Below are 12,220 nucleotides of genomic sequence, written 5' to 3'. Positions count from 1 at the left end.
TAACTATAAATGAAGTATAACTTTTAAAAATTGCAAATCACTGTTACTTGCCTGAAACATATAATATTGTATATTGACTAACTTCAATTTTTAAAAATACCTACCATATGATAAGTTCTTTTTAAGTATTTGATATGGTGATGATGATGAGTTAAAATATAATCCTGGGGAGTTCCTGTCATGGCACAGTGGAAGCGACTCCAACTAGGAACCATGAGGCTGCAGGTTTGATCCTTGGCTTCACTCAGTGGGTTAAGGATCTGGTGTTGCCGTGAGCTGTGGTGTAGGCTGCAAACACAGCTTGGATCCCTCTTTGCTGTGCCTGTGCTGTAGGCCAGCAGCTGTAGCTCCGATTCTTCCCCTAGACTGGGAACCTCCATATGCCACAGATGTGGCTCTAAAAATAAAAATAAAATAAAATCCTGACTGAAGCCTGCACACTCTCTTCCAACTTGTCCTATTAAAAATAAATTTTAAAATGAATAAACAAAAACAAAAAAACACCCTTCAAACAGATATGTAATGTTAGATTCCTGCTAGAAAGGTTTCATCAAGTTATCTGCAGGAGTTAGAAAAAATCTATAATGACTCCTAAGGACTGTTCCCTGTTATTGATGCAGGACCAAACACTTATATGAAGAAATGGTTCATATCACTGTCTAGCAAGCAAAGGAAGTCTGTGGTCATCATAAAACTGTCCTTTTGTTTTCTATGGTGTATAGATCATGACGAATGAGCTCTTTGAAAAGCACTACAAACATGGGAGCAAGTTTCTGACTTCATTTCCAGATGGGACAACGCAAATATTGTATCCTTTCTTTCAACAACTTATTATCGTTAGCTTTATTTCTTCACAGAAAGAAGAATAAAGAAAAAATAGATAGGCGTTCCCATAGTGGTTCAGTAGAAACGAATCCGACTGGCATCCATAAGGACACAGGTTTGATCCCTGGCCTCACTCAGTGGGTTAAGGATCTGGCACTGCCCTGAGCTGTGGTGCAGGTCACAGACGTGGCTCAGATCTGGCATTGCTATGGTCAGCAGCTACAGCGCCAATTCGACCCCTAGCCTGGGAACCTCCATATGCTGCCAGTGTGGCCCTAAAAAGACAAAAAAAAAAAAAAAAAGACAGAAATATATGAAGGAAAAAAAATAGATACTACCTAATCTTACCACCCAGAGAAAAACTATTAACATCATTGTACATGTCTTTCCATACTTTTTTCTATGAGAGAATATATAATTATTTAAAAGTTAATTCTCTTCAACTAGTTATTCAATGTTTTGTGACCTGCCTCCTTTACATAATATCATACAATAAATACTCGTGAGTATATAATATGTAATAAATACAGAGATAGGATGCCATTTTTATAACCACAGGCTATTCCATCATAGGGAAGAGCTATAATTCATTTAGCATATCCCCTAATACTGATCAAAGGTGGTTTCGCAATTTTCGGCTGTTATATACAACAGCTAAACAGTTTTCTGCATACTTTGCTGCATACTTATCACTTATTTCCTTGAAATAAATACCCAGGAAGAGAAATTCTGGGTAAGAAATTATGGACTTTTTAAAGCTTTAATAGATTTTGCCCCCCCAGAAACTGTGTGCCAGTTTACACATCCCTGAGCAGCATGTTTTTTTTAATACAAAAGTTCAATATCCATTTTATGGAACACTAAATTATTGATCACTTGAACTTCTGCCTGATGGCCAGGCATTTGCTATCTCGACATAAAGGCCACTTACTATCTCCAGGAAAGTAAAACAAAACAAAACAATGAAATGAGGACAACTTCTGGTGAACCAAGGGCCTGACTTTGTAAGAGAAAATCATTTTTAGTCATAGTTGCCTAAACATTTAGTCAAATCCCAGTAATAAACCAGAAAAATGACTCTAGTGGCATGGGTAGTGTAATGAAGTTTTAATTCCCCAGGCCCTAGAAGGAGTGTATATTTTTGTTTTAATTATATTAATAAATTTTAAATAACTTCCCCAACTTGTACTATTAGCTATCATTTCCTGTCTTGGCTTTAATCCCTTTTCACTCCCTTGAAGGCTACACCTGATTTTCAAAATGATTTCAGAATCAATTTTGTATTTACCTCTGGACTTTAGATAGATAGGACTGAATATTAATAGTGAATATATCCTCAATATATTTTATTCTTTTTGATGCTGTTATAGTGGAATTATTTTCTTAATTTCATTTTCAAAATGTTCACTGCTAGTGTATAGAAATACAATTTACTTTTATATATTGATCTTTTAGCCTTCAATCCTACTGAACTCTTTTGTTGTTTCTAATACATGTTTTGTGAATTCCTTAGGATTTTCTATATACAAGAGTGTGTCATCTGCAAATAGAGATAGTTTTACATCTTCCATTTCCAACCAGGATGTCTTCCTTTCTTTTTCTTTCATAAAATTTTCCTGGCCGGAACCTCTAGCATGATGTTGAATGGAAGTGGAAAGAATGGACATTTTGTTTAGTTCCTAATCTTAGGGAAAACATCTAGTCTTTCATCATCAATTATGATGTTAGCTGCTGTGGGACTCTGTTAGACACACTTTTTTGTTTTGTTTTTTGTTTTGTTTTGTTTTTTTAGGGCCACACCCACAGCACATGGAGGTTCCCAGGCTAGGGGTCAAATCAGAGCTGTAGCTTCTGGCCTATGCCACAGCCACAGCAACACAGGATCTGAGCCACATCGGTGACCTACACCACAGCTCACAGCAATGCTGAATACTTAATCCACTGATCAAGGCCAGGAATCTAACCTGCATCCTCATGGATACTAGTCAGATTCATTAACCACTAAGCCATGACGGGAACTCCTCTGTTAGAAATTCTTTATCAGGTTGAGAAACTTCCCTTTTATTCCTAGTTCACTGAGTCATTTATCATGAAAAGGTATTGGATTTCATCAGATGCCTTTTCTGTGTCTATTGAGATGATTATTTATTTTTTTGCTCTTTATTCTATCAATATAGTATGTTTAATTAATTTATTTTTAGATGGTAAACCAACCTTGCATTCCTGGGATAAACCCAACTTTGTCATGGTACATAATCTTTTCTGTGTGTTGCTAGATTCCATTTGCTAGTATTTTGTTGAGGATTTTTGTGTCTTATAGATATATTTTGATCACCATAAAAAGCATAAAATTATTTTGTAATAACAATACCTCCCACTTTCAGAATGCTTTATAGTTTCAAAGATCTCTACCATAAATTGAATTTATTCCTAGAATAGTTTAAAAAAATTAGAATAACTCAAATGACCTTATCTGATCTCAGCTATCCATCTGGAAACCTAGCCATCATCCGAGTGCCCAACAAGATAAATGGTTTCACGTGTATAGTCCAAGAAGATGTGCCCACTAACCCCGCAATCCTGGCAGTGCTAGATTCTTCTGGAAGAAGTTCCTGCTATCACCCCAACGGAAATGTCTGGTAGGCTTTCTGCTTCCATTTAGTTTTTTGGGTTTTGTAGAATTCAACTTTTCCTTTTATTTTTTAACTTTATTGAGATATAATTGACATTTACTGTGTCAGTTAAAAGTGTACAAAGTGTTGACTTGATACAATTATATGGTGCAAAATGATTCTCACCATAGCATTAGCTAACACTTGCATCATGTCACATCATTGCCGTTTCTTTTTTGTGTTGAAAACATTTAAGATATACTCTCTTAGCAACTCGTAAGTATATAATAAAGTATTAACTATAGTCACTGTTACACATTAGATCTCCAGAACTTATTAATCTTATAACCAAAAGTTTTATTAAGTTTTATTTGCTTTTTTTTTTTTTTTCTTTTTAGGGCTATACCCACCACATATGGAAGTTCCCAGGCTAGGGGTCCATTCAGAGTTACCGTTGAGGGCCTACACTACAGCCACAGCAACATGGGATCTAAGCTGCACCTGCAACCTACACCACAGCTCACAGACCCACTGAGCAAGGCCAGGGATCAAACCCACATCCTCGCGGATACTAGTCAGATTCGTTTCCACCACACTACAACAGAACTCCCTGTTCTTTGCTTTTAAATGGCAAAAATGGATTTAAGATGATGTATTTAAATTAGTGGTCTTTAGATAATAATGTTCCGGGCAGAGACTGCTCACCTGTATTTCTTCTCGTCCAGAGAAAACCTTCCCTGCCCCCTCTTCAGCCTCCCCAGCACCTAACTTCCAGATCCCTTTACCATCCTGGTTTCACTCTTTGGACCCATTTTGGTTTATCAGTAAGTCTTAAATTATACCCAGTACATCAAATTAGTATAGAATTCAGTCACAGTATAACCACTCCTAAGATTACCTGAGGTTTTCCACCATTCATATGCTATTGGCCAGTATAAACTGCTACTCCCCATGGTTAGCAAGTGGCAGGGCTACTTTCAAGGTTGAATTATAATGTTACTGTTTATGATTTTTACTTTCCCTTCTGCCCAGGGTATACATCAATATCTTGGGTGGTCAATATTCAGATCAAGCTGGCAACAGAATAAGGGCTTGGAATTGGTCAAGTTCCATCACTTCCTCACCCTTTGTTTCATTTAAACCTGTCTTTCTGGCTTTGAACCATCATGTTGGAATCCGCATCTTAGAACAAGACAAGATTTCAATCACTTTTCTAGCAATGGGCCAACAGGCAAGAATCAGTGTTGGAACCAAAGTGAAGGTAGGTACATTTTTAGAAGCAGTTTAAAGCATTTGGAATAATAAGAGTAAAATAATGCTTGTTAGTGTTGTTACTGATAGATCATACTTGCGTGTAATCCGTGTACTCCTGTGAATTTTGGAATTCAATGAAAAAACAAATTGTGAAAATTTCAAATGGAAATGAGGCAGCCCTTATTGTCTGTTCTTCCTGCAACCTACACCACGGCTCACAGCAACGCCAGATCCTTAACCCACTGAGCGGGCCAGGGATCGAACTGCATTCTAATGGATGTCAGTCAGATTCATTTCCACTGAACCATTATGGGAACGCCAAGACATAGTTTCAAACCTCAGCTCTGCTACCTGGCTAAGTGGGTAAACTTGAACTTCGATTCCTCATCTGCAAAATGGGGATGATGAATCCCATTTTGGTGGCTTCTCTCATAGGTGGCTCTGAAGATGTAATGAAAATGCAAAGTACTTAGCTTGGTGCTTGGGACCGACTAAGAACTAGGTAAATGATAGATCAATAGAGATGTAGAATTTGTCAATTATGCCTCAGTAAAGCTGAAATATATGTGCACATGTAGACAGACAGAGATCTATGTATACATATTGAGCATATACAGCATGTGACTTTGAGTAAGCTCCCTAAACTCTGAGGACCTTGTTTCATCAATTATTAAAGGAAGAAAGTGCTCCAAACTTTAAAGATGTCTTCAGCCTCTAAAGTCTAATGGTTTAAGTAAGTGGCCATATGACCTCAGGGATCTGCACAAACAGGAATATCTCATAAACACCAAACCAAACTGAGACTTCAGCCAACACAGAGTGAGGGTCTACAACATGCTCAGCTCTCTTTGAGCTTCTTCCAGTCAGTCTAGCTACTGCAATCAGCTGTAAGGCTCCAAACAAGCTTCTTTCTTGGTTATAAATTTACAGCATAGCCTCTTTTTGTTATATTACACTTAATGATAAATGCATTCTTAACAGAAATATAAAAAAAAATGCTCTCCCTTTTTCTCCTCACTATCCTCTTTTGCAATAATCAGAAAAAGTCATTTTGACACAAAAGGAAGAATTTGATGTCAAAAAATATTTGCTTTTCTCATTCTCATCATCGCCCTTTCTTTCAGTTTTTAATATTACAAAAGCGACATATGAATACCTTCTCTTATTTTGAAGATTCAAATGAAACAGAAATATAGAGAGTCAAAAATGAGCTTCCCCCTTCAATCCTTTCTTCTTTTCTAATTCTCTTCCCAAAGGTAATCACCACTGAAAATTTGGTGTGTGTTTCTCTTCTTTTCACATACATCTTTTTTACATAAAAATGGGATCAGACTATACTGAATATATTGTTAGGCTTGTTCTGTTTTTGTTTTCCACTTAACTTACAAGTATTAAAGGTTTCTCCATGTCTACATTTCCAAGCATATTTGTCTACTCTATTTTAATTGTCACATAACATTTCATATCTATTGTAGTTTATTTATGCTGAATCTACTGCCCTTTCAGTGGCAGTAGACACAGTTACTTAATTCCTTCTCCTGGAGGAATTTCCTCCCCAACTTCCAAGACCTGCTCTCCCTTGCTTTTACTTCCACCTCAGGGGTTACTCTTCACTTTTCTTTGCTAATTTTCTTCACCTCCCCCTTTTCTAAATACTGAGGGGCTCTGGGGCTTGTCTTGGGCACATCTTTTCTCTATCTACACTCCCTCCCTAGGTGATTTCATTAGTCTCCGGTCCTGGTATACCATCTGCTTGCTGATAATCCTTCCATTTATCCCACTCCCTTATTTGCCCTTCAGCTGTGCCCATCACGTGAGTCAGTGTTATCAGTGAGGGTTTTGTTTTTATTCTGAAAAATTTTTTAAATCATCAATATGTATTATTTTCAGTTTTCCTCCTAGTGGTCTTTGCCTTAAATCTATATGATATTTAATTGCTACATCTGCTTTCTTTTAGTTAGCATTGGCTTCATTTTTTTTTTCATCCTTAATTTTCAACCGTTTTCCGTAGTTTTGAGTTAGCTGTGTCTCTGGCAAACAGAATAAAGTGGGTTTTGTTTTTCCTCAACCTAAAAGACTCGATCTTTTAATACGTTATATTTTACTGGTTATTCTAAAATTGTTACAATGTCTTTTCCGTATGCATAGAACTAAGTTCCAAGTCCTCTAGTTAATTATTTTCCTTGACAAAAATAATTTTCTCAAGTCTATATATAGACTATATACATTCTAAGGTCCTTTTCTGGCTACTAATTCTGTTTCCTTTGAGTATTAGCATCTCTGATTGGTGAACTGGTGCCTGTCTTTGAGAATCCCTGTTTTCCTGCATGTTCTGCTTACTGAAGTGTGCTTCTGCTAACTGTGGAGGAGAGAGGCATGTGCCATTGAGGGGTGGAAGGAGAGCCCCAGCACCAGGCTTCCAGTCTCAGCCTGTGGGCACCAGCCTGAACACGGAGGGGAGGGGAGGGGCCGCCTCCCAACTTCTTCCATTGCTATGGACTTTGAGCTCAGAATATGCATGTTTTAGATTAGTGGTTCCATTTGGTTATTTATCTCTCTATGGATGCAGTCCCAGGTGCTTCTTGGTTTTTAGGAATTCCTTGGGATTATTCCTGCTGATAAAAATCTTTCCTATTTCCTAGAACCATTATTGATTTACTCTCTGAAAACGTTTTCTGCCGTTTTATGGGATTTGGGATTGAAGGAACACTAAAAACGGCAATCCATTCTTCATTTCCCAGCCATCTCATCCTCCTTCCCCCTTCCCTCCTTCCTTCCTTCCTTCCCACGCAGGGAGGGATGAAAATGCAGAAAGATACTGGAAGTTTTCAGGTCTTTGGCAGGTAAGTGGTCACTCTGCGGCCATAAGGTAGCAGTCGGGCTTGCATTTAGCCCGCCCCTCTGAGGCCACGCCCCCTCCTGGGCTGGTCTTGAAGCCGCAGCCTGGAAACACCTTAGGAAAGGCTGGCCTAACAGACCTTTCACCCTCCTGAGGCTGCGAGGAGACCTCGGCCTACATCGTCAGAGGCTGTGAGGAAGCAGGTAGCGCAAAAGGCAAGGAAGGGTTATGGGGCGGTTAATTGGACCAGCATCCTGGAGGTAGTGGCACACTTTAGGAGAGGGAAAGGAGTTTTGTTTTTGTTGTTTTGTCTTTTTGCCTTTTCTAGGGCCGCTCCCGCGGCATATGGAGGTTCCCAGGCTAGGGGTCCAATCGGAGCTGTAGCCTCCCGCCTACGCCAGAGCCACAGCAACGCGGGATCCGAGCCGCGTCTGCAACCTACACCACAGCTCAAGGCAACGCCGGATCCTTCACCCACTGAGGAAGGGCAGGGATCGAACGCGCAACCTCATGGTTCCTAGTCGGATTCGTTAACCACTGAGCCACGATGGGAACTCCGGAAAGGAGTTTTAATCAAATGTTTTAGACATTTCCTTCTGGAAAGTCCAGCTCAGGTGCTGGCTTCTCTGAGGAAGGCTGCCCCTAGGGACCTTACTAGCCTCTGGGCCACGCTCCCAGGAAGGGGGAGCCTGCAGCATCTCATTTCATGCTGGTAAGTGACTTGAATAAATTGTAAGTATTTGAAAGAAATAATCCAAATTCTGTTTGGTCTGTCTGGCCTGCCCTAGTCTCTCAAATCTCCACAGCATCTCAGCTCCTTTCTGTTCAGATTAGGATTAACACGACTGTTTATAGGTAATTAGACTCAAAAGAGAATCCAACCTCAAATTAGTGCCACCTCTCACCCCCTCCCACCTCCTCGTTCCACGGTCACCACTTCCACCACTAGACCCTGAGCTTCCCTTCTCTTTCTCTTTGCTGAAAAGCTGCTGAACCCTAAGGAGATTCCAGCACTCCGATACCTGAATGGAGATGACCTTCTTCTGTTGGCCAGCTTAATAAAGATCCGACGCCTGTTTAACAAACTGGAAGGATGTGTGAATTTCCCCTCCAGCCACGTTTGGGAAAAATTAAAGCAACCTTCCTACCTTTCTTCACTTTCTCTAAAACTAATTGCCCTTTGTCATAATTCTGGTATAAAGCAAGATACGATGACAAGAATAGCAGCTATGATAAAAGAAAACATTTAAAGAATAATGATGGTGCTTTTGTTTGTTTTGTTGAGTTTTTCTGGGAGAGAGATGGGAGAGTTCCCAAAAAAGTGTATAAAGTGACTAGGAAATACCAAGAAGTGTTCTTTATTACAAATTTGAAGCATGTCCTGAGTCATCACTGCATGGCATTCTTGGTTAGAAAACTAAACAACTGACAGCAGAGAATGAGCATGTCAGCAAAAGGGTCTCTAACGGGCAGAGTTCCATCAGGGAAACAGAAAGCAGGGAGGGAGCATGTGCTTCCACCATCATTTGAAAGGCTGGGGAGGTGAAGGTCAAGGAACACCCCTGCTGGCTTTGGAGAAATCTGGAAGTGAGAGAATCTCAGGAAGCCACGAAGTCAATGGCACCAAGTAAGAGAGTGGCAGGGGCTCCCTGAAACTCACATTCCAGTGCAGGAATAACAAGCAACCGCCACCCCCGGAATGCCCACCCTTCTGTCCAGAGGTGAATGATGGCTGCTGATTCTCTCCTGCCTCCGAAACTCAGGCAGGTGCCACTCACTGGGGACTCATAATCAGATCCCACTGGCCGTGGATTATAGGACAGTGTGTATTTCCCCTTCTGGGAGAGGAGGAGGGATGATGCTGAATCTGCAGTGACAGCCCAGCACAGCATCCTCTGCTCAATGATAAAAGTGCTTTAGAGAAGAAAGCAGTTGGGAGTCAGATGTGGAGAATCCAAAAGACATCCCTGGAACCCTGCTTCCTCCTGAATGTCCCAGACGTCTCAGTTTCCTGTTCTTTGAGAGAGAGAGGAATGTAGATGGAGGAGGCCATTCCTTATAGTGAATAACCTATCTGGCGCTAATGTGTAGCAAGAGGGATTAAGCCTATCCACCAGTGTTTCACCAGTTAGGGTGAGATATTTAATCATACTGTTTCCCTGCTGAGGAATTCTGAGGAGGGGATGGAAGAGGCAGGAGGAGTGGAAGCATGGGATGTCCTGGGGAGAGCTGAGTGCTGGACAGTAGGAAGTAGCTCAGCTATGGGTGGCCAGTGTGGGGAAGGGGTTGGGCTGGTTCTTGGTATTAATCCATTCACCACCTTTTTTTTTTTGGCTGTGCCTGTGGCATGTGGAAGTTTGAAGGCCAGGGATTAAACTTGTGCCACAGCAGTGACAACACTGGACCCTTAACTGCTAGGTCACCAAAGAACTCCACCACTTTTTAAAGCTGGCTTCAACAAATTTATGGTTATCCAAGGAGAAGAGGGGTAGGGGAGAGATAAATTAGGAGTTTGGGATTAATGTATATACTATACATTACTATATAGAGACTAGATAATCAACAAGGACCTACTATAGCACAGGGACCTGCTATACCACAGGGAACTCAACTCAATATTCTATAATAACCTATATGAAAAAAGAATCTGAAAAAAATGGATATATGTCAATATATAACTGAATCACTTTGCTGTATACCTAAAACTAACACAACATTGTAAATCAACTATACCCCCCCGAAAACAAACACCTTTTAAAGCTGCCTTTGATTAACTTACTTTTTAGGAATTGTTTTAATATCAATTTTCTTATCCTTTCATTTCCATTCTTGCTAATTTCCACTGCTATTTTTCTGAAAAAGAGGTTCTGAGATTCATGTCTATTTTTTTGGCCATGCCCACCCCATGTGAAAGTTCCTGGGCCAGGGATGAATCTGTGCTGTAGCAGTGACCCAATCCAACACAGTGACAATGCTGAGCCTTAACCTGCTGAGCCATACAGGTCAACTCCTTGAGACTCATGTCTTGATCAGTGCTAAATGTCTCTTTTTTAATTTTTGTCTTTTGCCTCTTCCTTTTCATAGATGAGTGAACTTTTATTTTCCATCAAGTGAGACAGAAATATTGAGCTAATATGCATCCATATAGCTCTGAAAAAATAACATAACAGTATAGCAGTATAACATGTAACAATCAAAACAAAGCCTTAACTGAATCTGGTTTTGTATATCATTAAAAACTATTTTGGGGGTGCTGAGTCCATACTGGATACTGAATAAGGCCTTGATTAACTAGAGATTAGCAGGATAATGAGACATGTCTTTTACAAGTGTTGCTTCATGTTTAATAATAGAATTATTTTAAATTATGTTTGGGGAGTTCCCATCGTGGCTCAGTGGTTAACAAATCCGACTAGGAACCATGAGGTTGCGGGTTTGATCCCTGGCCTTGCTCAGTGGGTGGCTGTGAGCTGTGGTGTAGGTCGCAGATGTGGCTCGGATCCTGCATTGCTGTGGCTGTGGTGTAGGCCAGAGGCTACAGCTCTGATTAGACCCCTAGCCTGGGAACCTTCATGTGCCATGGGTGCAGCCCTGAAAAAGACAAAAGAAAAAATAAATAAATAAAATACAATTATGTTTCGGAGTTCCCATTGTGGCTCAGTGGTTTACACACCCCACTAGTATCCATGAGGATGCGAGGTTTTTCTTTTTCCATTTTTCATAATAAAAACCTCTTCAAAAAAATTAAAGTTGTTAGATAGTAATATTGCATAGATTGAAGGAGAAGAAAACACTAAATCCACAGGCTTTTCCAGGTGTAAATTTCAAAGAAATTACTGATGTACTTAAAGCTTAAAGTAGTACTAGAAATCCTTGTCTTCTTTCCTCCTGATTTCAGGATTATCACTTTTATTTTATTTTGTATATGGATACTTTACATTATATGTATACACTTTTGGGCTGATAAAACAATTATCCTTGGAAAGATAAATACTTACGTGCACTTCAATGTAACTGAGTTACACTGAACAAAGAAACTAAAACTTTTTGCTCCAGGTACAGCTGGCAGCAAAGTGTGTCTGTAAACCCCTAGAGGATTGAGAGGTAAGAGACACCTCCAGGTATGGGTCTCCGTGGAGCTCTAATGGTGCATGAGCAACATATTCCAAAGTGCCTTTGTTAGCAGCTTCTGCCAACAAGTCATACCAACTCGTTGTAGAAATGTTAGGAGATTACAGAAAAGTATAGTTGACCCTTGAACAACACCTGGGTCAGGAGCACCGACCTTCCGCACGATGAAATAAAACAGAACAACAACAACAACAAAACTCAATATTACTTACAGCCATCCCCTTGTACCTGTAGTTCCTCGATATTCGTGGTTTCCCTGCACTCGCGGTTCCTTGGCATCCATGATTACTCCTCCGCATGAGCAGGTCCTCTATACCCGCTATTCCGCATCCGCAGATTCAACACACTGGGGATCATGAAGTATGTAATACTTGCTATTGAAAAAAAAAAACACGCATACAAGTGGACATGAGCAGTTCAAACATTTGTTGTCCAAGGGTCAACTGTATGAAGTTGTTTTTTTTTTTAAATTTTAAGTATAATTGACCTGCAACACTGTTAGTTCCAGGAACACAACATAATCACTCGATGTTTCTATATCTTACAAAGTGATCACCAT

The 12,220-nt window shown here is 40.0% G+C and overlaps 1 protein-coding gene and 1 long non-coding RNA gene across 2 annotated transcripts in view; one reads left to right on the top strand and one right to left on the bottom strand.

Moving 5' to 3' along the window:
- ERICH6 (glutamate rich 6) overlaps nucleotides 1–8,784 on the top strand; it is a 43,330-nt gene extending 34,546 nt beyond the window's left edge. The window contains exons 11-14 of the mRNA XM_005657090.4: nucleotides 723–808; nucleotides 3,309–3,464; nucleotides 4,470–4,698; nucleotides 8,517–8,784. Of these exons, the coding sequence (XP_005657147.3) occupies nucleotides 723–808; nucleotides 3,309–3,464; nucleotides 4,470–4,698; nucleotides 8,517–8,780 (735 nt within the window). The 3' untranslated portion in view covers nucleotides 8,781–8,784. The remainder of the gene's footprint in view (nucleotides 1–722; nucleotides 809–3,308; nucleotides 3,465–4,469; nucleotides 4,699–8,516) is intronic.
- Nucleotides 1–11,970, bottom strand: part of LOC110256316 (uncharacterized) — a 347,057-nt gene extending 335,087 nt beyond the window's left edge. Inside the window, exon 1 of the long non-coding RNA XR_014824181.1 lies at nucleotides 11,890–11,970. This is a non-coding gene — a long non-coding RNA (uncharacterized LOC110256316). The remainder of the gene's footprint in view (nucleotides 1–11,889) is intronic.
- Between the last annotated feature and the right edge of the window lie 250 nt (nucleotides 11,971–12,220).

Source organism: Sus scrofa, chromosome 13, assembly GCF_054392235.1.
Source record: "Sus scrofa isolate SSC_HxYL_T2T_F1_AM1 chromosome 13, Sscrofa_HxYL_maternal_Yorkshire_Landrace_v2.0, whole genome shotgun sequence".
Lineage (NCBI taxonomy): Eukaryota > Metazoa > Chordata > Mammalia > Artiodactyla > Suidae > Sus > Sus scrofa.
This window is presented reverse-complemented; position numbering and strand designations above follow the sequence as displayed.